This window comes from Antechinus flavipes, chromosome 4, assembly GCF_016432865.1.
Source record: "Antechinus flavipes isolate AdamAnt ecotype Samford, QLD, Australia chromosome 4, AdamAnt_v2, whole genome shotgun sequence".
In the NCBI taxonomy this organism is placed as follows: Eukaryota; Metazoa; Chordata; class Mammalia; order Dasyuromorphia; family Dasyuridae; genus Antechinus; species Antechinus flavipes.
This window is the reverse complement of record NC_067401.1, coordinates 248,518,506-248,543,459: the sequence shown is the minus strand read 5'-3', so window position 1 is coordinate 248,543,459 and position 24,954 is coordinate 248,518,506. Positions and strand designations below refer to the sequence as shown.

At 31.1% G+C, this 24,954-nt stretch overlaps 1 protein-coding gene across 2 annotated transcripts in view; it reads left to right on the top strand.

Annotated features, from left to right (window-relative positions):
- Nucleotides 1–24,954, top strand: part of PHIP (pleckstrin homology domain interacting protein) — a 171,253-nt gene that overhangs the window by 119,718 nt on the left and 26,581 nt on the right. For both annotated transcript variants that reach the window (XM_051997303.1, XM_051997301.1), the window contains exons 22-31: nt 2,211–2,287; nt 4,031–4,262; nt 12,537–12,656; nt 15,964–16,071; nt 16,992–17,116; nt 17,224–17,306; nt 20,696–20,807; nt 21,006–21,067; nt 22,083–22,238; nt 24,735–24,855. In XM_051997303.1, the coding sequence (XP_051853263.1) occupies nt 2,211–2,287; nt 4,031–4,262; nt 12,537–12,656; nt 15,964–16,071; nt 16,992–17,116; nt 17,224–17,306; nt 20,696–20,807; nt 21,006–21,067; nt 22,083–22,238; nt 24,735–24,855 (1,196 nt within the window). The remainder of the gene's footprint in view (nt 1–2,210; nt 2,288–4,030; nt 4,263–12,536; nt 12,657–15,963; nt 16,072–16,991; nt 17,117–17,223; nt 17,307–20,695; nt 20,808–21,005; nt 21,068–22,082; nt 22,239–24,734; nt 24,856–24,954) is intronic.

The following is a 24,954-nucleotide window of genomic DNA, read 5'->3' as shown; positions in this document are numbered from 1 at the left end:
TTTTTAAAAATCAGATTTGCCTGCATTGCTTTAGAATCTACATTTAAAAATTAAAAATTACTTGTTACTTAGTATTTTGTTTACAAATTAACTTTATTGGCAGGATTACACTGTAATAATTTTGTGGCTTTTAAAAAAAACAGATATTTATGATTTTTTCCCCCAGATGACCAGAAAAAGTTTGCCTTTAAGTTTAGAGAAAATAGACACTTTTTTTCTTCTTTTATCACTACATTCCAAACACAACTGTGGCTGTATTCACAAGCTGATTAGCAAGTTATTGCAGTAATCTGTCCTATGGACACTTGTTCTAAGCCAATTGTACAAGTTAAAGCATATTATAAATTTATAACATTTTTATCTACAGTAATCTTAGGAGTTCAGATTGAGAGTTTCCCAGAGAGGGAAAAAAAATCAATTGGATACCATATATTTTAAAAAAACAACTTTATTTGGTGACCAAAGTATTTTACGAGAAACCACTTTATTCATGTGCTTTTAAAATTAAGAATGCATAATAAAATTTACAGCTTTCACTTACTAGCTTTTTGTGATCCTGTGCAAGTCATTTCACCCTATTTGCCTCAATTCCTCATTTATAAAATGAGCTGGAAAAGGAAAATGGCAGACCAGTTCAGTATCTCTGCCAAGAAAACCCAAAATGGAGTCAGAAAGTCAGACATGACTGAAACAACTCAACAACAAGCATAAAATTCTAATCAGTAAGATACAAACACCACATCTGTATTCTGAATGATTACTTGTTAAGGAAATCTCAGTGACCAAAGTGGATTTATATGTTCCAACTCATCCCTATTAAAAGAGCTTGTTCACTTTGAAGATATGGCTGAAACTAAATATTGACTCTGCTTATCACCATTTTATGGAGAAATCTAATGCATGCAAAATAATTCCTCATTTAAAATAAGGAGGCCAAAGTGAACACACAAATCAAGCATCACATTCTTCATTTCCATTCTATGTGATGAAACATTTGTATTATATTAAAAACTATTATTCCCATGTTTTTAAAACTTTTTGGTGGCCTTTGTACATAAAGTTTATTGTATTTGAAAAAACATTAAGATGATATAATTTAATAATTTGTCTAATCTTGCATACTGGAATGAGGATCATCATTTAAAAAATTTTTTCTTATTCTAAATAATATAAACTAAAACACCGCAAAAATTTATTTTTACTGATGTTCTCATAGTCTAAGATAAAGGAATGATTTTTATTTTTATATATACTTAAAATTACATATACACACATAATTTAGATTTTAACCTAGGAGTAAGAAAAAATAGTGTCCCTGATTTATATCAATGAATAAATTATTAAAATATACTCAGTTATTGGTCAAGGAACAGATTTCAGTTTAATGTCACTTATACAGAAGACTGTGAAAGAACTGCTTTAAGCTTACCTGGCACACATCCATTAAGGAATAGCGATGAAAGAATGAATACTCCTTTTGATTGATACAATTTAAATGATGCCTTAAGATTTAAAACCATAGCAATTCAATCATTTATAATGTATGAAAAAATTATGGTTCTAAATTTAAAAATTCTAAAACAAAAAAAAATAGAATTATTTTGACTATAATTCTGAAAATGAACTATTAGTTTTCTGTATTTCTCACTATTAGAATTTCCATTATTTTGAATTATAAATGTTAAGCCAAGATTTTTTTTAAGGGTTTTTAATTATATTTTTGTGTAGCAGCTAAGTTTTAGCTTTAAATCTCTGATTAGAAGGCTATTAACATTCGATAAATACAGATATAGTTTATACTTTTTATTTTTATTTAATGAAATTGTTCAGTAGTATCAGTAGAATAAATTGAGTTATAACCTTTTTTTAGGTCCTCTCACCAGACCAGGAAAAGTGAAAATTGTACTCAGTGGTTGATTGCATAATGATAATTTCTGAAAGATTTTTTTCTAAAATAAGTTTGATGCATCTTTATACATCTTTATAGCCCTTTGGAGATAATAGTTCCAGGAATATTGTCTTTATATCTCTGAATTTTAAATTGACAAAAAATTTGTTTATTATGAGAATAAACTCTGTATTTTTTGTCAAATACTAATAATAGATTAAGTAATAAAAGTTCTCTAATGTTAATAATCTCTCCAGATTTTACTAATAATTTTTGTAGAGATGTACAATAAAGATACTTTCAAAATCTCTTAAATTTTTAGGAAGGTGAAATAGTTGCTGTCAGTGGTGGAACATCAGAAGATGAAGAGAGAGCATGGCACAGTGATGGCAGTTCAAGGTAAATGACTATATTCTTATTTTATAAAGCTCTAGCTTTACTATGTTACTGGAACTTTGATGGGAAGAGACACATGATAAGAAAATGATTCTGGAAAGGTAAAACATACTAAAAAGAAAAAAATCAGGTAAAGGGGATGGATGAGGGTTAGAATCCAAATAGCAATATATTAGTTGAGACCCATAATTTTATTGAATAGGGAACTCAAGATAGAAACTTCTTTCATCTTAAGTAATCCAGATTGGGCGGGGGGAGAGGGAGGAGTTAAAGAAGACTAACAATAGGATTGTTGGGGAAAAATTTTTTTAAGAAAAAAAAATTAAAAGAAAATAATAAAAATGCAGAGAAGAGAACAGAAAGCCCAAAGTTACTCAGTATATTTTATTTAGAAATTTGTGCTTTCATTTACAATCCTATTCTACTTTGTATGTGGAATTGCTCACTTGATTTGCTATTTCGATTCAGAAGAAAAGAAAATTTTAAAATTCATTAGCTTTCCGTCTTGACTATTAAGATATATTTGTGAAAGAAAAATGTGAGAACATAAGGTTGAACATGAGTGAGACTCAGTGATATCAGAAACAAATGTGTTATTGTCATTGAAGGCTATGTTATCCAGATAGAGAAAATAGATGAGGTATTCAAGAAAGAAACTTGGCAGAGAGGGTATGATACGAGAATGAAGACTTGAATTACTCAGATGTCTATTATAGCTATCTCTCTACTTCAAAAAAATCAACTAATAGATTAGTTCTTGGCCTACCAGCAGGGAACACCATTTTCTTGTCTCCTGCTCACATTAGCTGACTGTACCATGAATATTCCTCTAGTTTCCATAGTCATATCTCTCAGAGTGACAGGAACTTTATGACTTTGGGAATATCATCTTTAGAATTATAGAACTTTTTAACTTCCAAATCCATGAACAACAACAGAGCCTTCTATAACTTGAGAGTAAATTTTTTATTATTTTCTTTACTCATGGACTCATATATATATTCAATATGTTAGATATTACCATTGTCAAGCTAAATATCTCATTAATATGACTCATATTCAAAGTGGATATATGATCTCCATGGTGTATATTCCTGCCAATGATATCAGTCATAAACCATGTAGGCTTGACTGTTCATATTTTTTGTTGTTCATATCCTTCTGCAAGCTCACTAATAAAGGTATCTCTTCTCCCTCCCTCCCCCCATGTTGGGGGGGGCGGGGTTTCCATCTATTAGTATTGGAAGAATAGCATTAATACACATACTCATGGTCTTTCTATTAGTTATCTCTATTGTGTGTGATCAACCAAACTTCTTTAATGACATGAATATGACACCAAATGCTATTAGGACATATTTTTTCCCTAGAATCTTATTGATTTCATTTTTTAATATCAGAGATAGAAAAATCCTGAAGAATTGGAGACTGAAAAAGTTGTTGCTGTTAGAAAAAAATGCTTTAAAATAGTGATGCTTTTTAACTAAAGGGTTTATTTTTCAGAATTTAAAAAATGTCCAATATAAGTAATAGTAATTATGTCTCATGAGCCTTTCTGAAAGAAGAATTGTAGTTTTTTCTTATTGTACGTGGGAATTGGGAAGTGCTCAGAAGTTGATGTGTTGGAAATAATTGCAATATTTGAGTGATTCTAGTAATATATTTTCTCTCATTTTTCATTCATTATTTTAATGCTTAAGGTTTTGTTTGTTTTGTTTTGTTTTGTTTTTTGGTCCATATTTGTAGTGATTATTCTAGTGATTATTCTGATTGGACAGCTGATGCAGGAATTAACCTGCAGCCACCAAAGAAAGTTCCTAAACATAAACTAAAGAAAGCAGAAAGCAGTTCAGAAGATGAAGAAGAATCTGAAAAACAAAAGCAAAAACAAATTAAAAAAGAAAGGAAAAAAGGAAATGAAGAAAAAGATGGACCAACGTCACCAAAGAAAAAGAAGCCCAAAGAGAGAAAGCAAAAGGTTGGTACCATATTAAACTTCAAAATATGTGATACTTTAATTATTTTTCTAAAGAAGTATGATTGTTTTTATAGAAGGCTTGTATTTTTTAAAATAAAATTAGTAGCTCACATTTATGAATTGCCTTAATGCAATTCATAATTTTTGCAGAGCCCTTTACAAATAATTCTTTTGATCTCAACCACAACCTTGAGAGATGGGTGCTATTATGCCCTTTTTGACAAACAAGGAAATGAGGTAAGCAGAGGATAAGTGACTTAATTTGTCACTCAGCCAGCAAGTGCCAAGGCAGGATTTAAATTAATATGTTTCTTATTTCAGATCCAGCACTATCAACTTCACCATCTAGCTATCTTTGTTAATAACTAGCATTTATAATTTGCATGGGGAAGTGCAAATGTTCTCATTTTATCCTCAAAATAACCCTGGGAGGTAGGTGCATTTATTATTCCTACTCAAAGAGTAGGCAGGCCAGTTTAGCTAAAACAACAATGGCATCTAAGTATGGAGAGTCTAAAGGAGAGTGGTCAAAGTGATAGTAGTGATTTGACCTACCTGGCACATGCTGCCTCTTTTTTCTCCCTCCCTTGTGTATGTGAACTGAAACCACCTTAAAGTGCCATCTCTCCCATTAGAAAATGAGTTCTTTCAGATCAGGTATTGTCATACTTTTCTGTTTTTGTGCCCAATATTTTGTACTTGGGAAGTTCTTAACATATTAACACTTATTCATTTACTTTTTCTTACTTGTAAAGCTAGATTAAATTCTTAAGGGATTATCAGTCTCATATGGGAGGTGTTTTGGTATTATAGAGCTTAATCATCATACAGTATATCTGCAGATAGGACTACTTGGATTATTTCATATCTAAGGAAACCTTTTTTCAATTAGAACTTTGTTGGATTTCTCATGGTGATGATGAACACTTTTGGTATTTTCTGATTTATGCTTCTGGCATTTTCTAATTTGTGCTTAACTCGATGTTATTGATCCCAATAGGTTTCAAACAAGATTATATCTGAAATCTATTGCAAGGAATTTTGTGATTTTGAAGTTTGCATAGGAAACCAATTAGAGCCTTTAAGATGATGTTTTACCCTACTTGGTCAAATTGCTTTTTATATGGTTGACAAAAATGAGAACATTGGAATCTTAAGTATTCTCTGCATCTTTCATATAGTTATGTGATGGTTAAGATGTGGAACTATGTTGAAAGCTATGCAGTACTGATTGCAAAAGTTTGTATGTTGCTTTTTAATAGAATCAACCAAGAATGGATGATACAGGATATTTTTGTAAAAATTTTATTTAGATTGAAAAGAATAAATATTGATTTTGGTTTCCCTTTGAGTCTGAGATTTCGTTATCATTGGCATCTTCTTTTATAGACTAGATTGTCAGTGTCTCAGCGCTCTCAAAATTGTCATTTCCCCCTCAAATTGATTTGTATTTTTTGCCAAACTTAATTTAAATTACTTTTTTCAACTGTTTCTGAGTATTTTGTGAAGCAATATTATTAATAGCTTTTAAGTATTCTCAAGTTCTATTTTACATACATGTTTATATTTTGAGAGTGTATTATTCTTAGCTCTTATCCACTTGACAAGTATAGCAAGTTTTTGATGACCTAAGGCAATTTTAAGATCTTTTGATAACCTCATTTCATTCAAGTGATTTAAACCAGATAATTTTTTTTCATGAAATTGTTATAATAGGTTTCTATTTATTTTCTACATCTATTTCCTCTTTTCATCATAAGTAATTCATTTCAGCATGTAAAGCTAGGACTTTTAAAATTGCTTGCCATGTTTTTTCTCATTTATTTTGTTCTAGTTTTACATTTATGATATTGTAGTCCCTGAAGTTTCTATATAGTCTTATTTGTCTTGCTCCTTCTAGGCTTTTCCTCTATCAGCATCATTCAATGACTTCTTTCTTTTGAGATTAATTTAGCCTACCTCCATCTCCTCTATCTTGTCTCCTGCCAATGTGCTATTGAACAGAACTTGAGAAGACCACAAGGTCTTCTTTTGACTGAGTCTACTAAAAATTTATTTCATAATCTAAACTGAGTCCTTACTTAGCAAGGTGATCCTTTCCTTTCTTATTGACTCACTATCCCTTTCATCCTATCTGCTATAGTTCCTACCCTCTCAAACTGAGAACATTGTCTCATTTCTCTGAAAAAACTGAGACCATTTTCAGATAGTTCTCTCCTTCACATTTCACATCACCCAGATACTTCCTGACACTATCTTTTCCTTCACTTTTGTCTCTTATGAAGAGGTATCTCGTCTTCTTGCCAAGGCAAACAAGTGACTCCATTATATCTCATATTCTTCCATCTATCATTTGTAGTCTCATTAATCTTCAATTACTCCGTATCTACTGGTAGCTTCCATACTGCCTACAAATGTGTCCACATGTTCTTCATAGCTGAAGAAGTTAAATCTTAAAAGTACAGTTATAAACTGAAGAAATACATCAATGAACATATTAAATTATTATACACTATATATATATACATATGTATAAATATACATAAAACCAAAAGTTATACAGAAGGTTTTGTTGAAATTCATTTTGTAAGTTCCATCTGATTTTATTGCACTTTCAGAAAGTACATCAATAAGCATTTTTAAAGAAAATTTTATTTAAAAATTCATAGGGAACACAAAAGATGACAGAAAAGTTGTTATACATATTTTTGTTTTCTAAAAGAGGTTGATTCTAGAAACAAGCTGCTATGTGCCAAATACTAAAGCACTGGTGATATAGAGGCAAAAGATAGGGCCTATCCTAAAAAGAACTCATAATCTAACTTAAGAAAGAAGTATTTACAAACTATATGTGAGACAATTTGAAAATGAATAATTTAAAAGGGAAAGACATTATAAATTAGAGGGTTGAGAACAGCTTTTTGTGGAAGATGGAATTTTATTTTAATGGAAAGCTAGGTGATAAAGATGGTGTGGAGATATGAGGGTGGGGGGATGGAATTTTAAGCTTTGGCCATATTCTGAGAAAATGCCTGCAGCTCTGAAAGATAAGATTGTCTTGTTTGAGGAATAGCAAGAAGGCCAATGTTATTGAAGCGTATTAAGTTATGATGGGTTTTTTAAACAAAACAGAGAATTTTGTTTTTTATCCTTGAACAACTTTCACATTTGAATAGACTGGCCTGAACCAGGTCTGATTACAACACTGTAATTGTAGCAGGTCATTTTGAAAAATATTTGTGGATGTGTTAAACATTATGATATAAGAAGAGGGCCCATACTTTAATTCTTGATATGTCATCTTTGAACTAATTACATATCAAGCATTTTTTCTTTCTCCCGCTGCTCTCCTCCTCCCTCCCCTTCCCCCCATCTTTATTTACAAACTTCATATGACATTTGATTGTCATTAGTGGTCAAATGCCCTTCTTTAATTAATAAGGGGTTGGGAAGAAAACCCAAACTAGATCTGTGATTACACTCCAAGAGTTGTTTTCAAAACCAAGAGATTAAATGACATGCCAAAGGTGACATAGAGAGAGCATATTCAGGGTAGGACTTGAGAACATTAAGGACTGTTTAAGTTAGCTCACTATATACTGTATATGCTGTATCTCTCCAGAAAGGGCAGAACAAAAATGGCTAATGAAAAGATGAAAATTCTGATAAAAAGAGACTATTAAAATCACACATGGCAGGTTCAAAGAACTACATTCTAAATACTGAGAACTGGCAAATGTGATTTATTAATAAGCACTTTACTATGAGTAAACACTATGTTAAGAACTGTGTATACAAAGAAAGGTAAAAACACAGAAATGATTGCAAAGATGTTACCAGGTAACATCACAGAGTAAAAATAAAACTATTCAGCTACTATTTTGTTTCCATCTTCTCTGCAAGAATGGTCTTTATAAACTAGAAACAATAACAAACTTTAAAGTAGAAATTATAGCCCATGATTGGTGAAGAGGCACTAACAAAACACTGCATGCTTTTAAAATAGAGATCACTTTAAGGCTAAATGGATTATTTGCTAAAATGTTATAGATATTTTCAATTACAATCTCAGCCAATGCTCAGAATCTTTGAGAAATTACAAAGAATAGAAAAGATGCCAGAAAAATTAAATTGTACAAATTTTCTAGTTTCTGAAAAAAGAAGAGATTGTAGAACAATCTGCAATTTTTTTTAAGTTGGCAAAAGTCCGAAGTAGTTTATTAAAGTTTCTGAACATTTAAAAAAATGTATCTATCCCAAGATTCAACACTTTTCTAGGAAGAAATAATGCTAAAATAACTTCATATCCTTCCTTTAATGGGCAGAAATATATTCCTAGATCAAAAGACTAGGTGACCATAGTAGGTGACCTTGGGTTCTCAAAAAATCATTATAATTGAGTGCAAGGTATATCACAAATCCTCTTAGGCTGGAAATTTTTCCACTCTGGGCCTGCTGTTGTTTTTCCTTAAACAAAACAATCCAATATCAGACCTCATTGCCATGATGATGAATTTTTTAGTCACAGTAATTCTCGTGTCAATCTGGAAGTTATCACCTTTCCCAATAGAAGAGTCTAAAGCGAATATTCATATTGATGAATTCATTGATCCAAGAAATACCATGTATTTATTCAAATAGGGGAAGAAAGAAGGATTTATTAAACATCTAGTATGTGCCAACTCTTATATGAGCCATGCACTTTACAAACATCTCATTTGATCCTATAAATTAAAACTTATTTGTACAAAAATATTTAGTTATTTAAATATGAATAAACATTTCCCTGCCCTTAAGGAAATTTACAGTAGAGTGCAGGAGATGACATCTTATTATGTAATAAAAATATAAAATTCAGTGAGAGTTATAAAAGAAAGATCATGTTTGACTTGATGTGACTAAAGGAAATATTGAATGGAAAGGTAAAATTAAATTGTGCTTTAAATATGAGTTTCTAATTTAAAGTCTGGAGTGAACAAAACTATTAAGGGGAAGAGTATTCCATTTGGAATAGGAAATGATAATTAAAATAAAGGTATGAAGGCAGTAAGATTTGGTTCATGTTTGGCTATTGAGATAGGTAGTGAAAATGTAGTAAAATGAAGAAATTCTGGAAAAGTAGGTTAAAACTAGACTCCTTTTATTTATAAAAACATTTTAATTATTTTAACAAACTTAGATTAGTACCAAATAAATAGAGAAAGGAAAACAAGCAGGCATTTATTAACATGTACCAGGTAATATACTAAGCACTTTGAAAATAATTATCTTATTTGATCCTCAGATCAAACAATCCTGAGAAGTTGATGCTATTATATGGTCTGTTTCCTCTCCTCCTCTTTCCCTCCTCTTTCCCTCCTCTCCCCCTCCTCTCCCCAACTGTTTTACAGTTGAAACTGAGTTAGGTAGAGGTAAAGTGATTTGCTTAGGATCACTTAATCAGTAAATGACAGACTAGATTTATATATTCAAGTCTTTCAGACTCAAGCCCTAGAGTCTTATCTAACTGCCACTAAGATTATGAAAGCTAAAAGGAATTTTCAGAAATCGTTTCTTCTGGTCTCCTTAATTTACAAATGAGGAAACTGAGATCCAAAGAGATATGATGACTTATTGATTATCATGCAGATGACAGAATTGGAATTTGACTTTAGGTATTGTGATTCAATGTCTCTAATCCTTTCTATGACTCCAGGTTTTTTTCACCGTATCATGCTGCTCATTAATATTTTTTTTTGTAAGCTTAAAACAGTCTTCTTAGTTAATAAAAAAAAGTTTTAAATTTAGTGGAAATAAAATAAAATGTCATTCAATAAATTGAAAAACATTAAATTCCTACTATGTCCCAGACTCTGTGCTGAGCACTAGGTGTTGGGGCGGGGGGAGGCAAAAGATAGTCCCTCTCTTCAAAGAACTTAAACTCTGATGGAATAAACAACAAGCAAATAAGTATATATACATCAAACTATGTGAAGGATAAATAGGAATTGATTAACAGAGAGAAGACATTTAGAACTAAGAGGCCTTTGGGGAAAGCCTCCAATAAAAGATGAGATTTTAGTTGGGTACAAGAAAGTCAGTATGTGGAAATGAGAAAAGAGTGCGTCTTCCACTCATGAGAGTATGTAGAAAAAATGACCACAGTTAAGAATTAGAGCATCTTATCACAAAATCTACATCACTGGATCAAAGAAGAAAAGTAAGGTTTTAGAAGCCTGGAAAAAGATTTGAATACCAAACAGCATTTAATACTTTTGGAGGCAATTGGAAAATCATGGGCATTTTTTGGATAGGGGAAGAAGTGAGACCTGCTTTTTAGTAAAATCACTTTGGTAGCTAAATGGAAGATGGATTGAAGGTAGGAGAGACTTGTAGCAGGCCTATCCATCTTCACAACTATTGTGATATTCCAAAATGAAGTGATGAGGGCTTATAATAAAGTGATGGCAGCGTCAGAGTAAAAACATGTATTTGAGAGATGTTTCAGAGGTAAAATGGACAAGCCTTGGCAATAGATTAGATATAGGGGCTAATAGTGAGAAGTTGAGGATGAGTCCTACTTTGTGAGTGTGAAGAACCTGGAGAAGGTGTTGCCTTCTAAAATAATAGAGAATGTAGGAGAGGGGGAGGGTTTAGAGAAATAAGTAACTAGTTCTTTTCTGCACATGTTGAATTTAGGGTGTCTCCTGGACATTAAGTTCCAGATATCTGTAAGGCAGTAGAAGAAACTGGAAGTTAACAGAGCGTTTTGGCAGGATAGCTAGATTTGAGAAACATCAGCATAGAGATGGTAATTAAATCCATAGGAATTAATGAGATCACCAAATGGAGGTAATATAAAAGAAAGTGAGAAGAGTTTCCAAAGTAACTTTGAGGAAGATGCCAGTAGTTGTAAGGTGCAATCTGAATGAGAATCCAGCAAAAGAAATAGATAAATAAAAGACCCAGAAGAGAATGGTGTCCTAAAAACATAGAGAGAAGAGAGTATCAAGTATAACAAATGTTTTGTTATGTTTTTAAGTTAACTAGCACTCTTTTTTCTCTGACAGGTATAGAAGAAATAATAATTGGCTTGGCTTGGTTAAATTTTTTTGACCACAAGTTTAATGAAAGCCAATAAGGATAAAGTGACTATTAAAAAAACCAGAATGCTCTGTTTGATATTAAGCTACAGAAATAACAATATTAGATAAGACCAATCTAATCTTTTATTATTATAAATTATATAATTATCAATAATGTTGTTAATTATCATATTAATAGAAGTGTAGTATTAAGATCATGGGAAATAGTACCTTTATTCCCTATTTCTCAGGCTACAACTACAATATTTTGTGCAGTTCTGGCCTCTAAATTAAATACATCCAAAGGGGTGATTAAAGGATCTAGAAATCATATCATATGAGAAAGTATTTGTGTTTACTTTAGAGAAATAGAGATTAAATGAAGATATATCTACTACTGGTTGGTTCAGAAAGCAGAACTGGAACCACTTCAAAGAGATAGATTTTGTTTAGAGCTATCACAAAATTAAATGAATTGTCTTGATGGTGAATTCTTTTCAAACAAGTAACTAATTGTTAGGTATGCTATGGAAGGGTTTGCTGCATGGGAAAGGAAAATTGGACTGTTCATTCACTAAGGTTCTTTCCTAAGATTCCATGGTATTTTTCCTTGTTAAACAATGTTAAAAATGGGAAAACTACAAATATAGTGCCTTAAATGAGTATTTGGATGGGTGTAGAATACATTAAACATTCACTTATATTTTTAACTAAATTACATTTTTAAATTTTTATTAAAATTAAGATAGTGCCTGGATATTGTAGGTATTTAGAAAATACTTATTTAATTAAGGCAACTGTTTGAACCCATATTATTAAAAAAAAAAAAAACCGTTTTCAGTATTTTAATACAATTTAAAATCTTAAATATTTTTCTAGGAAATAAGTATTGCATTCTCAGCACTATGTACCATAGATTTAGAGCAAGAAGGGACCTTGATATCTATCAATTCTGTTAACTTTTTCTATTAGTATTATTTCAAGGAAATCAGTTTGTAAATAATTGTGCAGTTCAAAGAAATGTGTTCTTCTAGGGGAAACTTTGCTTTATTTTAAATATCTTTGTTATACAATATTTTGTGATATGAGGGGTATGTATTTTATACTGAAGGGTTTACGTTTCTATTTTTGTAAAATTTCAATTGGTGTTTTTTGTGTAAGTACCTATTTATGGTGATTCTACTCACTTTCAAATATGAACATTTTCTAGAGATTGGCTGTTGGAGAATTGACTGAAAATGGTTTGACATTAGAAGAATGGTTGCCTTCAGTATGGATTACAGATACTGTTCCTCGAAGATGTCCATTTGTACCACAAATGGGAGATGAGGTATGTTTCAGTTTCAGAATTGACTTTCAATTTTATCTTTTTCTTACAACATCCTATAAAACTTGTAATTGTACTAGAAAAGCCTTATACTGCCAGCGTTTTTTTATTATGTTTATATGAACATATATAGAGAGAGATGAATGTCTATATCTCTATATGTTATATATTTGTACCATTGATTTCTTTGTTTAGAAACATTACTTAAATGGAACTGTTGTGTGAAAAGAGAAATGGAAAGCTTTTGGTAGAATTTTAAAACAAATTTGTGAGATTTTATAAGCAGGGGCTTCTATCTCTCTTTTTTTTTTAATAAATCAGTGAAATTAAATAGATTGACATTATTAAAATATAATTCATTATTTTCATAGAGATAAGAGGCTTATGTGCCTATACTTTTCATAATTTAATCAATATACTGTGAATAAAACTTTTAATTATTGTTTACTACTGTATTTCAAGTCATACTTATCAAATGTTTTCAAGTCATACTTATCAAATGTTTCTATAAATTCATCATGTAAAACTTTGGCTACTTTGATTTTAATAGCAATAGTGTCATACCCCAATTTTTAGATTTTAAGATGGTCTAATTCTTTTGGAATAGATTCCTGAGTGATTATCAAATTGGATGAGTCTTTGACAAAAAGAGACCACCTAAATTTTGGAAATATTTTATAGTTTGAGTATTTCTTCCTTTTTGGGTCTTTGGGGTGGAAGGTGGAATGAGAAGCCTTACCATAATATTTTCCTCCAAAAATTACACCATTTTCAAATTCAGTATAAGTCTTAAGCTAACATAAATGGATGATACATATGTTGAAGTATTTTTTTTCAAAATCTTAAAATTGAAGGAATATTTTCCTCTTGTTAATATTCTAGATTTGGGGAACATACTGATTTGAATTCTTATCCTTGACTAATACTCTAAAAATTCATGAATTTTAAAATGATTTCATCTTTTTTATTCCACAAAAATCTATTATTAAGTCAACAAACATTTAAGTACTTCCTGTGTATCAGACATTGTGCTAAGTCTTTGCTTTCAAAAAGTTCACAAACTAATGAAGAAATAGTATACAAACAACTATATACAATCAAGACAAATCCAGGATATATTGAAAATAATCTCAGTTTCTTTTAGTAGATAATTTTGACAGCTAAATGAAGCATGGTTTAGCACAGAAAGAGACTAGAGAAAAATAGACCTACATATAAAGATGTGAGGTGGCAAGAGTGTGTGTGGAAAAGATTGTCTTAGAGAGACATTCCCAGGGTGGAAATAACACTACCTGACAACTGAATTGGATATAGAGAGTGAGAGAATGAACAGTTACGGATAACACCCAGGTTGTATGATTGTGTAGTTCCCTTGATAGAAAGGAAAGTTAGGAAGAAAGAAGGATTTGGGGAGGCAGATGAATTCATTTTTGGTGTATAGTTTTATGTGACATCCATTTGGAAAATATGGATATATTTATTAAGTCTTTGGGAACTGACGAAATCAAATGAAATAATACAGGGGGAGAATGGAAAATAAAGCAAAAAGAGGGCACAGGACAAAGTATGGTTTTTTGGTTTGTTTATTTGGGGTGGGTTTTGCAAGTTTTTTTAAAAAAATTATTATTTATTGTCCAGTTTTGCGATTTCATTATTGTACAAGAAACTTCTGCTGTGGAAACTTTTCTGCTAATACACATCAGACTTCTTTCTATTCTCCTACTTAGAATTATAGTAAACCTGAACAACATTGAATCTTACCCAGGGTCATATAGCCTGTATTTGCCAGAATTAGAACTTGACCCAGGTTTGCCTGATTCTAACCATGATGCATCACTACCTTTCAGTTTTTATGTGTGACTTTCAAAATAGTATGATTTTGTTGTATTTAAATTATTTTTACATATTTTTCATATTTGATTTACAAGTTTTTCTAACATTGGGAATTTTCCTTAATCAGCAACTGTTAGCTTCTTAAGAGATCTGCGTAGTTGTGAAAGAATATATATTGAGAGTTACTGTTTACTATTTGGATTTCTAATTTGCAATAACACCAAATTATATAAGTATTTTTATCTATATCAGAATTCTTTACATTTCTAATTTACAGTACATGTATATTCATACATGAATATATATTTATATGTTTATGTGTATATTTATGTTTAGTTAATAATCATTGATCTTAAGAGGTGATAATGTGAGTACAGAGCAAACCTTATGGTTAGGAAATAGGGTTTAAAATCCTACCCTTAATATTAAGGTATCTGTCCCTTTTTTGTTGGGTACTCATTACAAAATGAGTAAGTAGCACAGTTCACAGTTTTAGCAACAATGTTTTTTGACCAGCTGACCAGATAATCAAGCAAAAATGTCTTAGAACAGATTGCTGATCTCTTTATAGTCTTCTTCCTCATACCTACCCTTCACCCAAAATTCCTTTTGCTATAAAAATTATCCTTCAAATAACCCAGTTTCATAATCTTGGCATTATACTTCACTCTTTTACTTTATCCATATAATCAGTGAGTTGCCAAATCTTGTCCTATCTTCCCACATCTTACATATCCAAGATATTTTCATCTCTCCATTCTCTCTAGTTCATGTCTTTTACACTGTTTGAATAATTGCAGAAACCCTCTAATCATTGGCTCTTTGCCAGAAGGTTCTCTTTACTCATATTGCCAAAATAAGTTTCCTAAAACATGTGTCTAACCATATCAATCCCTATCTTCACCTTTGTTAACTCCAGTGGCTCCTTGTTTACTTATAGGATCAAATATAAAGTCCTTTTTTTGTTACATACAACTCTTCACCTTTCAAATCTTATGTTTTATTCCTCTCCAAAAATTCTGTGATCCAGCTATACTGGCTTAATTGCTGTTTCTGGCTGTTCCAGTACACTCTGTTCTATGCCACATTTCTGAGGCCTCATAGTTTTCTTGGCTTCTTTCAAGATTCATCTCCTATTCCTTCTACTGTCCCCTCACCTGCAGATTTCTTCTTTCCTAAGATTACTTTGCATTACTCAGTATTTATCTTATATAGATCTAGTTAATTATTCTCTTCCCTCCCTCCCCCCACCTCTCTTTATGTCCCCATACACAATGTCTAAAATATAAATAGTGCATACTAAAACTTTTGGATTAATTGAATACTGTGACTACTGACAATATAACCTATTGAAATTTAACAGTTCACTCATGGAATAGTTTACTCTTTTAGCTTAAGCTTTACAGTATAACACCGGTAAATTTGTGTTTTGCAATTATGACACAATTCATTTTGGTTTTGGATTTTTTTCCCTTAGGTTTACTATTTTCGACAAGGACATGAAGCATATGTTGAAATGGCCCGAAAAAATAAAATTTATAGCATTAATCCAAAAAAACAGCCATGGCATAAAATGGAATTGCGGGTACTATAATGTTTCTTTTATGTTGACTTTTTTTAAAGTAGTTTTTTGATTCAGGCTAATTAGTCAAATGAAACCATTTATAGTACAAATATGATTTTATCTTTGAGAATAAATAACTTTTTTTTTTGGTCTTGAAACTTTAAGTGTAAATAGAACTTTTTTTTCTTTTGACAGTTATTACATTATTTCCACCTACAAAAAAAAATACTGTTCTAATTTATTGACTGGTATAATTTATGCTTGATATTAGAGTTAATTTTAGACTGTTTATTCATTTTATATCTAAGAACTTTAATACTATGTAAAACAAATCTGACATTTTGATCTTAAATTTCCATAAATTTTACTCCCCCCTACCCCCCGGGCAGTTGGCATTAGGTGACTTGCTCAGTGTCATACAGCTAGGAAATGTTAAGTGTTTGAGGTCAGATTTGAACTCAGGGCCTTCTGACTTTGGGGCTGGTGCTCTATCTACTGCACCACCTAGCTGCCCCAAATTTTACTTTAAAAAAGACATATGAGACTCAGTATGGCATATTGGGTATAGTTAAAAGTTGTGATGACTTAGTATTAAAACTCTTCTGTGACAGAGACTCAGTGATCTTTCCAAATGACAACCTCTAAGTGCTCCCAAAGAATTCTGTAATACTGTAAGACAAGCAATTGTTGATCTGATTTGGTGAAGGTAATTTCCATTCTAGAAGTTCCCTTATATTAAAGAAATCACAAATCCATGCCTCCTCCCCCAAGAAAAAGAAGTAATTCAAGAAATTTACTGTGTCCTCATTTTACTAGATTTTTTTCTTAATGCTAAATTTGCTGTCAAACTTTTAAGTCAAAACATTTAAATTAAAAGTATAGTGTTTTCTTGTTTGTTTTTCTCTTCTCTCCCCTCTTCTTCTCCCTTCCTCCCTCCCCAGGAGCAAGAGCTAATGAAAATAGTTGGCATCAAATATGAAGTGGGTTTGCCTACACTGTGCTGCCTTAAACTTGCTTTTCTAGATCCTGATACTGGTAAACTGACTGGAGGAGCCTTTACAATGAAGTAAGGGACATTTAGAGAGGCAAAAGCTTTCAAAACTTTATTAGATACATATTTAAATTATTGGCTTTAACAAATTTATTCATTCTTTGTTTTATTTTTTATTTTAGGTACCATGATATGCCAGATGTTATAGATTTTCTAGTCTTAAGGCAACAATTTGATGATGCAAAATATAGACGATGGAATATAGGTAGGTTTATAATTACTTTAGAAATGACTTCAAAAAGTACCTTGTTTCCTGGGTCTCAGGGGATAGATGATAAAACATTTGCTTTTTCCTTGATAGAGAGTCGAGGTACATAATGTTGCCATTTCTGCCACAAATAGCATCTTTATTGACTCATTTTGTTTAATTTTTTTACACGTCTCTTTTTGAAATGATTGGTATTTATAATTTTTTAAAGAGGATATCATTTACTAACAGTATATAAATTGATTTAAAATAATTACTTGCTGAAAAAAAATTCATCATTGATGGCCCTTTTTGTATCAAAAATACCCCTTACATTTGTTAAAAATCAGTTTTAGTTTCTTTTTTCTTCCCTTTAAGGACTAAATATTAAGTATTTTGTGCACTGCTGATTGTTTTCTCATGCTGGGTAAGAAATTATGTAGTTCTATTCATAACTGAATCTAAAGCGCTAGAAAGGACCTTCATAATTAGAAAGCTTGTATTTATTAAGTGCTTATGTGCTAAGCATGTGCTGAGCAGTTGAAGACACAAATACAAACAAAAGGAAAAGCAGTCCGTGCCTTCATTGAGCTTCTATTCTCATTCTGGAAGACAACACTTAAAAAAGGTCATTGAAAAGCAGGGACTAGAAGGTGGCAAAGTTTGGAGAGTCTCAGGTAGAGCAAGGAAAAAATGACTAGCATGTTGCTCAAAATCCAAGGTTCTGGAAGGAAGGAACTCTGCAGTGGAAGAATTCTGCCATAACTCCAGAAGATATTCCAGCCATGAAAAGGCATCTAATTTAAGATCATCGTTTTATAAATGTCTTCATAATATTCTTTGCCAATATGTGCCATTAGCCATCATTTTATTACTTTTAATTTTTAAATTTAAATTTAAAATTATTTTCAAATATGAGGGTTAAATGAATGGGGAGGGTTAAATGAATGGGGAGGATTCATAATTACTTGAGTTCCAAGATGCAGACTTGCCCAATTAAAGTTTTGATCTGAAGGATGATCTCTATAGAATTAGCCCAAAGATTTGTCTTTATTCTTGTTCTTTTCTCAGAATTTTTGTCAGTGAGTTAGATGATATGATACCTGATTTAATAAATGCTTGCTAATTTGTTGATATATCATACATGTTATTTTTATCAAATCTGTGGTTATAATTGAAAAGTAGGACCAGAGCATGCACCTAAAAGCTATTAACAGGTCAGTATGAAAGGGTCAAATCTACTAATTAAAATTTAATCAGAATAAAGTTCTACATTTGGGTCTAATTAAGTTTTAAGGGTAAAGTTCAACATTTGGGTCTATGTAAATAAATATTACTTGCAGTACTTTTTTTAGTAAGAGCTGTATGAATGAACATGCTTCTCTTTTCCTTTTTCACCCTTCTCCTCAATCTTAGTTTACTACTTTTTAATAGAGTGGTTTAAAGATCTGCTTTATAAATACAGTTTATTTTGATATTTGATTTTAATGACATTGAGATGTAAAAATATGTGTTTTTACACCTGAAAAATATATAGATATAATTAAAGAAATACTTTATTGGCTGATCTTAATAATTAAGATCAGATATAATTATATACAGTTTTCAGTTTTTCCTACCCTTTCTTTATAGAGAGATTTTTGTTGAAATTCATTTAATTTCTATCTTTACAAGTGATACATTGTTTTTGGCCACAGAAGCTTAGTTTTTAGATTTCTTGTTTATCTTAATCTCATATTATCATTCATTAATTACATCTCAGTTCACAATGTACGTTAAAATTAGGTTTATCACTAATAGTTATTAATCTGTAAAACCATATTTCAAATGATCTTGCTAATAGTTTCAGATTTTTGGTTTGTTTTTAATATGAGATATGATTAAGTCATCATTATTTGTCTCATAATATGACTGACAAAAATGTCAACCCAGGAATAGGTGAAGAGTCATTTTTTAATATGTTCTTTGTTTAGGAGTATTAATGTTATTTATTTTTGTTTTGTTTTTCTCAATTTCAGTGTATCTTTTGTGTTATTCCATTTAGTAGACTACAGTTTATCTTTAGAAAAGGACTGTTTAGAAAGAGGAACTCAGGACATTTTTGACTAGATAAAAAATATTTAGGAGATATGTGATCACAGGTATATATTAAATGTCTGCTATATATCAAGCACCATACTAGATACTAGGTCTATAAAGAAAAAACAAGACAGTACTTGCCTCCAAGAAGATTATATTTTACTGGGTTATTTATTGGGGTATATGTATGTAGATAATGTGAAACATGGAAAAATAACTATAAAGTGACTTCAGTGGGAGAAAGGCTTCTGATCACTAAGAAAGCAGGAGAGTACTTTTGAAGGGAACTAAAGTTTCCACAAAGGGAAAGTAAGGAGAAATAAAGTTTCAGTCTTGAGGTAGGGCTTTACAAAGCATGGTTTCAAGTGAGGGAGTGTTATGTACAGGAACACAATCAGTTTGAAACATATAATGTTATAGTTAGGAAAGGGAGGAAAATAGTGCAGACTAAAAAGATAGGAAGGGGCAGGAATAAGTACAGAGTATATTTCAGGTATGGGGAGGTAACTGTTACAAATGCAATAGTATAAGTTAAGATTGAATAATAATGTTCACTGAGCTTGAAAACATAGGTTGGGCCCAAGTTGTGAAGAGTTTTAAAAGCTGTTTAGAGGAGTTTGTTTTTTTGGTAAAGGCAAGAGGGAAGCCATCAATAGCTTGATTGGTTTTGTGTTTAATGAAAATTACTTTTGGCAGTAGCGTATGTAATGGATCTGAATGAAAAGAGACTTGAGGTAGAGTAATTAGGAGAGGCAGTTAAATTAGTTTAGATGAAAGGTAATAAGAGCCTGAACTAAAGCTGGAAGCCGTGTGAATGGGAAAAAAGGGTCATAGTGAGAGATGTGGAGATAGAAACAGTAATATTTGGTATGTTGTGGGGATAGGATGAGAGAATTTGATGAGTGGAGGATAATACCAAAATTTTGCCCCTTTTTGGTTATTCAGTCATACCTGACTCATTGTGACACATTTTGGATTTTTCTTGACGAAGATATTGGAGTGATATGCCATTTCCTTATCTGGTTCATTTTACAGATGAAGAAGTTAAATGACTTGTCCAGGTTCATACTGCTAGTGAGGACAAATTTGAACTCAGGAAGATGAATCAATGCCATCTAGTTATCCCAATGCCAAAGTTATGAACCCAGAAAATGAAAATGACTGTACCTCTAACAAATAAGAATTAGAGGAGAAAAATAATCGATTTTGGACATTTTGATTCTCTTGGAACCTCTAATTTGATATTTTCATTAGAAATGTATATACAAAAAATGAATTGTCATATGACATATCTTAGTAACACTACTTCTTGTTTGTTTCATATCCAGGTGATCGGTTCAGGTCAGTCATAGATGATGCTTGGTGGTTTGGAACTATTGAAAGCCAGGAACCTCTTCAGCCTGAATATCCTGATAGTTTATTTCAGTGTTACAATGTCTGGTAAATATCTCATATTTTTTGCTTTGTTTCACCTAATTATCCTCTTAAATTTCCTTTCTAGGAAGCAGATTATTGAGTATGAGTCAGCCTCTCAAAATGATGGACATTTTTTTTAAACTTATGATAAATTGCATCTTTTATTCATTCAGCAATTATTTTACTTGAAATTTTAATGCAAGTATTATATTTTTCTTTAAGCTGGGATAATGGAGACACGGAAAAGATGAGCCCTTGGGATATGGAACTTATTCCTAATAATGGTATGTGTATTTGTAGATTATGCTTTATGTAACTGAAGTTACATGATGAATAGAAAAGAGATTTTGAGTTAAAATTAGATGAAGTAGGAACTATTTGGAAAAAAATGTAAATGTTTCATCCAAAAAATAATTGAAAAGAAGATTTTTTTTGTTTGTTTTTTGGAAAGAAGATATTTGAGACAGTTTGAAAATTGAAAAATTAAGTTTTAGATCAGTTTTTAATATTCATTGAGTAATAGAACTCTTGGAAATTTTTCATTTCACATTTTTAAAATGACATTTTTTATGTTTCACCAAAATAAAATTCTCTCTGTTCAGAGAGGGGCACTTGTTTTTAATAGATAAGCACTACAAAGGGATAGGATACTAGTATTGGAGTCTGGAATATCTGATTTCAAAATCTTTTATTCATCTCTTAAATGGGGAATAATAATAATGTCTTTTCTGTGTAGGATTGTTCTCAGCATCAAATAAGACAGTGTATGTAGATGCTTTGGGAAACCTTAAAGCAATATATTAATAGGAGCTTTTGTTTTTGTTTTTTTGGCAAGACTCATGGTTTTTATGGGAGGAAATGTTGTGATTATGATTTCCATGTAGAGAGCTCCTGGTAAAGAAATGATGCCTTCCTTCACTGTTGCAGATGGCTTTAATGAATGCTTACTTAGTGATTGACTGATTGGTAGACTTTGACTTCCTAACTTTTGAAAAGGAATTTGTTAATTATGGAAATAATGTAAAACTAATGACTTCAACTTTTTTAAACTTACAAGTTTTAAAATTCTGATGTGAAACTTATTTTTCTTAAAATAAACTCTTATATTAACTATTAGAGCATTATTTTCAGGAATTGACATATTGGAGAATAAAATATATTTTATATTAATGAACCTGTCATAAAATTGTAAGGTCTTTTCAAGGAATTTCAAACTAAGATCCTTGAGTTAAGGACTTTCCATATATATTTTCATTAATGTTCCTAATTTTCTCAAATTTTCTTTTTGATGCATTTTAGCTGTATTTCCTGAAGAGCTAGGAACAAGTGTTCCTTTAACTGATGTTGAATGCAGAACATTAATATATAAACCTTTGGATGGAGAATGGGGTTCTAATTCCAGGGATGAAGAATGTGAAAGAATTATCACAGGAATAAACCAGCTCATGACACTAGGTAAGATGCAAAAAGTAGGAAACTTGGTACACAGATAGAAAATTGGAGCAGAAATAAAACTGAAAATTATATATTGTTTTGGAATTTTCAAGGATCCATGCTAGATGCTTTTATACTTTTATAATGTCTCTTTCAAGTAGTTATCCAGCAATATTCTCTTTTAACCCTGAAAGTGACATAGAACACACTGCCTGATGAGGTGATTCATTTCTTTTTTTGGCAACTTTAGTCTTTAGTTCTTTTTTCTGTTAAAGTTTATCTGCCTTCCCACAATTTCCACTGATTAATCCTAATTCTACCCATTATAACAATATAGAAAAATTCTAATTTTATGTAAAAACCTTTCATTTAATCAAAAATACTGATCAAATGTCCCTATTCTCTACTTTTTCACAACTGCCTAAACAAATTATGTGACATGGTTTTTCAGTCTTGTTAAGTGGTCCTTTGTACATAATCCAATTTATTAAGGAACATAATTAATTTATTATATCGAATTAACAACATAAGGAAATTTGGTGGGATTGATTTTTCTGAAGTAGTAAAAGTATTTTAAAAGAAGTTTATGTTTTTTCTTAAAAGTATGTAGAATCTTTTAAAATGGTTTTTTGACAGCCTATTCAAAAACAAGTAGATATGTAGAATTGAATTAAAAGACTGAATCTGATATAGTAAAACTGATTCACAGTTGGCCTGTGAATATGCCAGAGGGTTTGCCACCAAAACCTGTATTGGTTTGTGTCTGCTCTCAAGACTTGCTAGAAGATTGTTCTGTGTAGTAGTACTTCATTGATAATGTCTTTACCTTCCTTTATACTTTCTTCCTCTCCTCTCCTCTCCTTCCTTTCCTCCCTCCCTTCCCTTTCTCTTGTCCTTTCCTTCCTTCTTCCCTCCCTCCCTCCACCCTTTTTCTTCCTTCCTTCCACCAAAAAAAAAAAATTACCAAACTCAGATATATTGGTGTTATTAGTCTCGAGCCTGAAAGATACAATGTCTCCTCTATACAGAGGTACTATAGGTGTGCAGTGTTGCATATGTTACTGTTTGTGGTTTTTTTCTTAGTTGAGTTCTGCTTTTAAAAAAAAAAAAATTTAAGAAAAAATTTAAAAGAAAGAATTCAGTTATGGGGTAAGTTGGGGAAATTATTTTAAGTTTTTTTTTTTTTTTTAAAGAGGGGCATCTTATTCATTGTAGATGAAAAACACATTATGGGTTTAGATTTTGATCTTTATGGTCCCTTTTAGCTCCAAACCTGTGTGCTCAAGATGACTGCATCCTTTATATATTGGGAAATTTATTCATTAAATTATTGCTGAAGGACTCATCTTTTTCACTTATTGTTTGTAATAGATTTTTATGTAAAATAGATTTGTATTGGTAATAGATTCAAAAGAAAGTGATAGTTTTCAGATCTATTTTTTATATAAGACGTCTTAGATAATTTGCAGATTTTGTTGGTATTGCAGAAATTTTTTGGAAATTATATCAAGGCTGTATGGAATACAACTGAATCACAGAAAGCCTTTGTTAAATCTTTGCTCTTGATAGATGACCTTCCCAAACTCCTTTTTGATTTGTCTTTTTGTGATGATATCTTTTGCATAGTTTTCTATGTGTATTTCTTGGTTGGAAATAGTACCAACCTATTCATATTTGTCTACATGTCCCTTTGAGTAGCCTGCAACTTCAATTATTTGTAGACTATGATTTTCTTTACTGCCTGCAGGTAAATAATGAACATGAAAATTTAATAGTGCTTTTAATGGCATCAACCTTCCCCTAAAACAAAACCTATCATTTTTTAAACATCAGTATTGTTTTAATGATTGCGTCTTGCTGTAAAGTATGAAATATCAGAGTAAAATGACAAGATGATGATGATGATAAAAAGTTTAGAATTTCATAGAGGATTAAGTTTGGCAAAACTTTTTTTTTAATTTGTTAAAATATACACTCAGTGTTCCCTATGTGTTCATTTTATAGTAATGTGTGGTAGTGGACATATGTAATGTAGAAATGCTCTGATCTTTATTGACTCAGTGGAAAGAGGCATGGTCTTGGAGTTAGGGAGACTTGGGTTCAAGTTATACTGTAGTCCATTTTGACTGTATCTAAGCAGATCACTTAACATCTCAATGTCATGAGAACTCTGGGAATATTAGTTGCAGATGAATTGTTTAACTACTGCATTAGTGGAAGTTGTTTTCATACTGTTAATTCCCCACACTAATTAATTTACAGATCTGTATCCTGCCTCCCACTATACTCCAAAAAAGAGATATTTAATCTTATGTTGTTAACAATGAATCAGATAATACAGCCCTTAAGAGTTAATTTCAGAATATTTAATTTAGGAATAATAAAAAAGTTTCTCTTTACATATATTTATAAAAAGTACATAATTAGATTAGAGATAAGATGGTTTTGAAAATTAATGAAATCTTTGTTTAAAAGTGTTTTTTAACATGTAAACTTTTTTTTTCTTCTTTGATTTAGATATTGCTTCTGCATTTGTGGCCCCTGTGGATCTACAAGCATATCCCATGTATTGCACTGTAGTGGCATATCCTACTGATCTCAGTACAATTAAACAAAGACTGGAAAGCAGATTTTACAGGTTAGAACTAAGTTATGTAGTTTTTATATGTGTGTGTGTGTGTGTGTGTGTGTGTGTGTGTGTGTGTGTGTGTGTTTTAATAATTATAACTTTTTATTG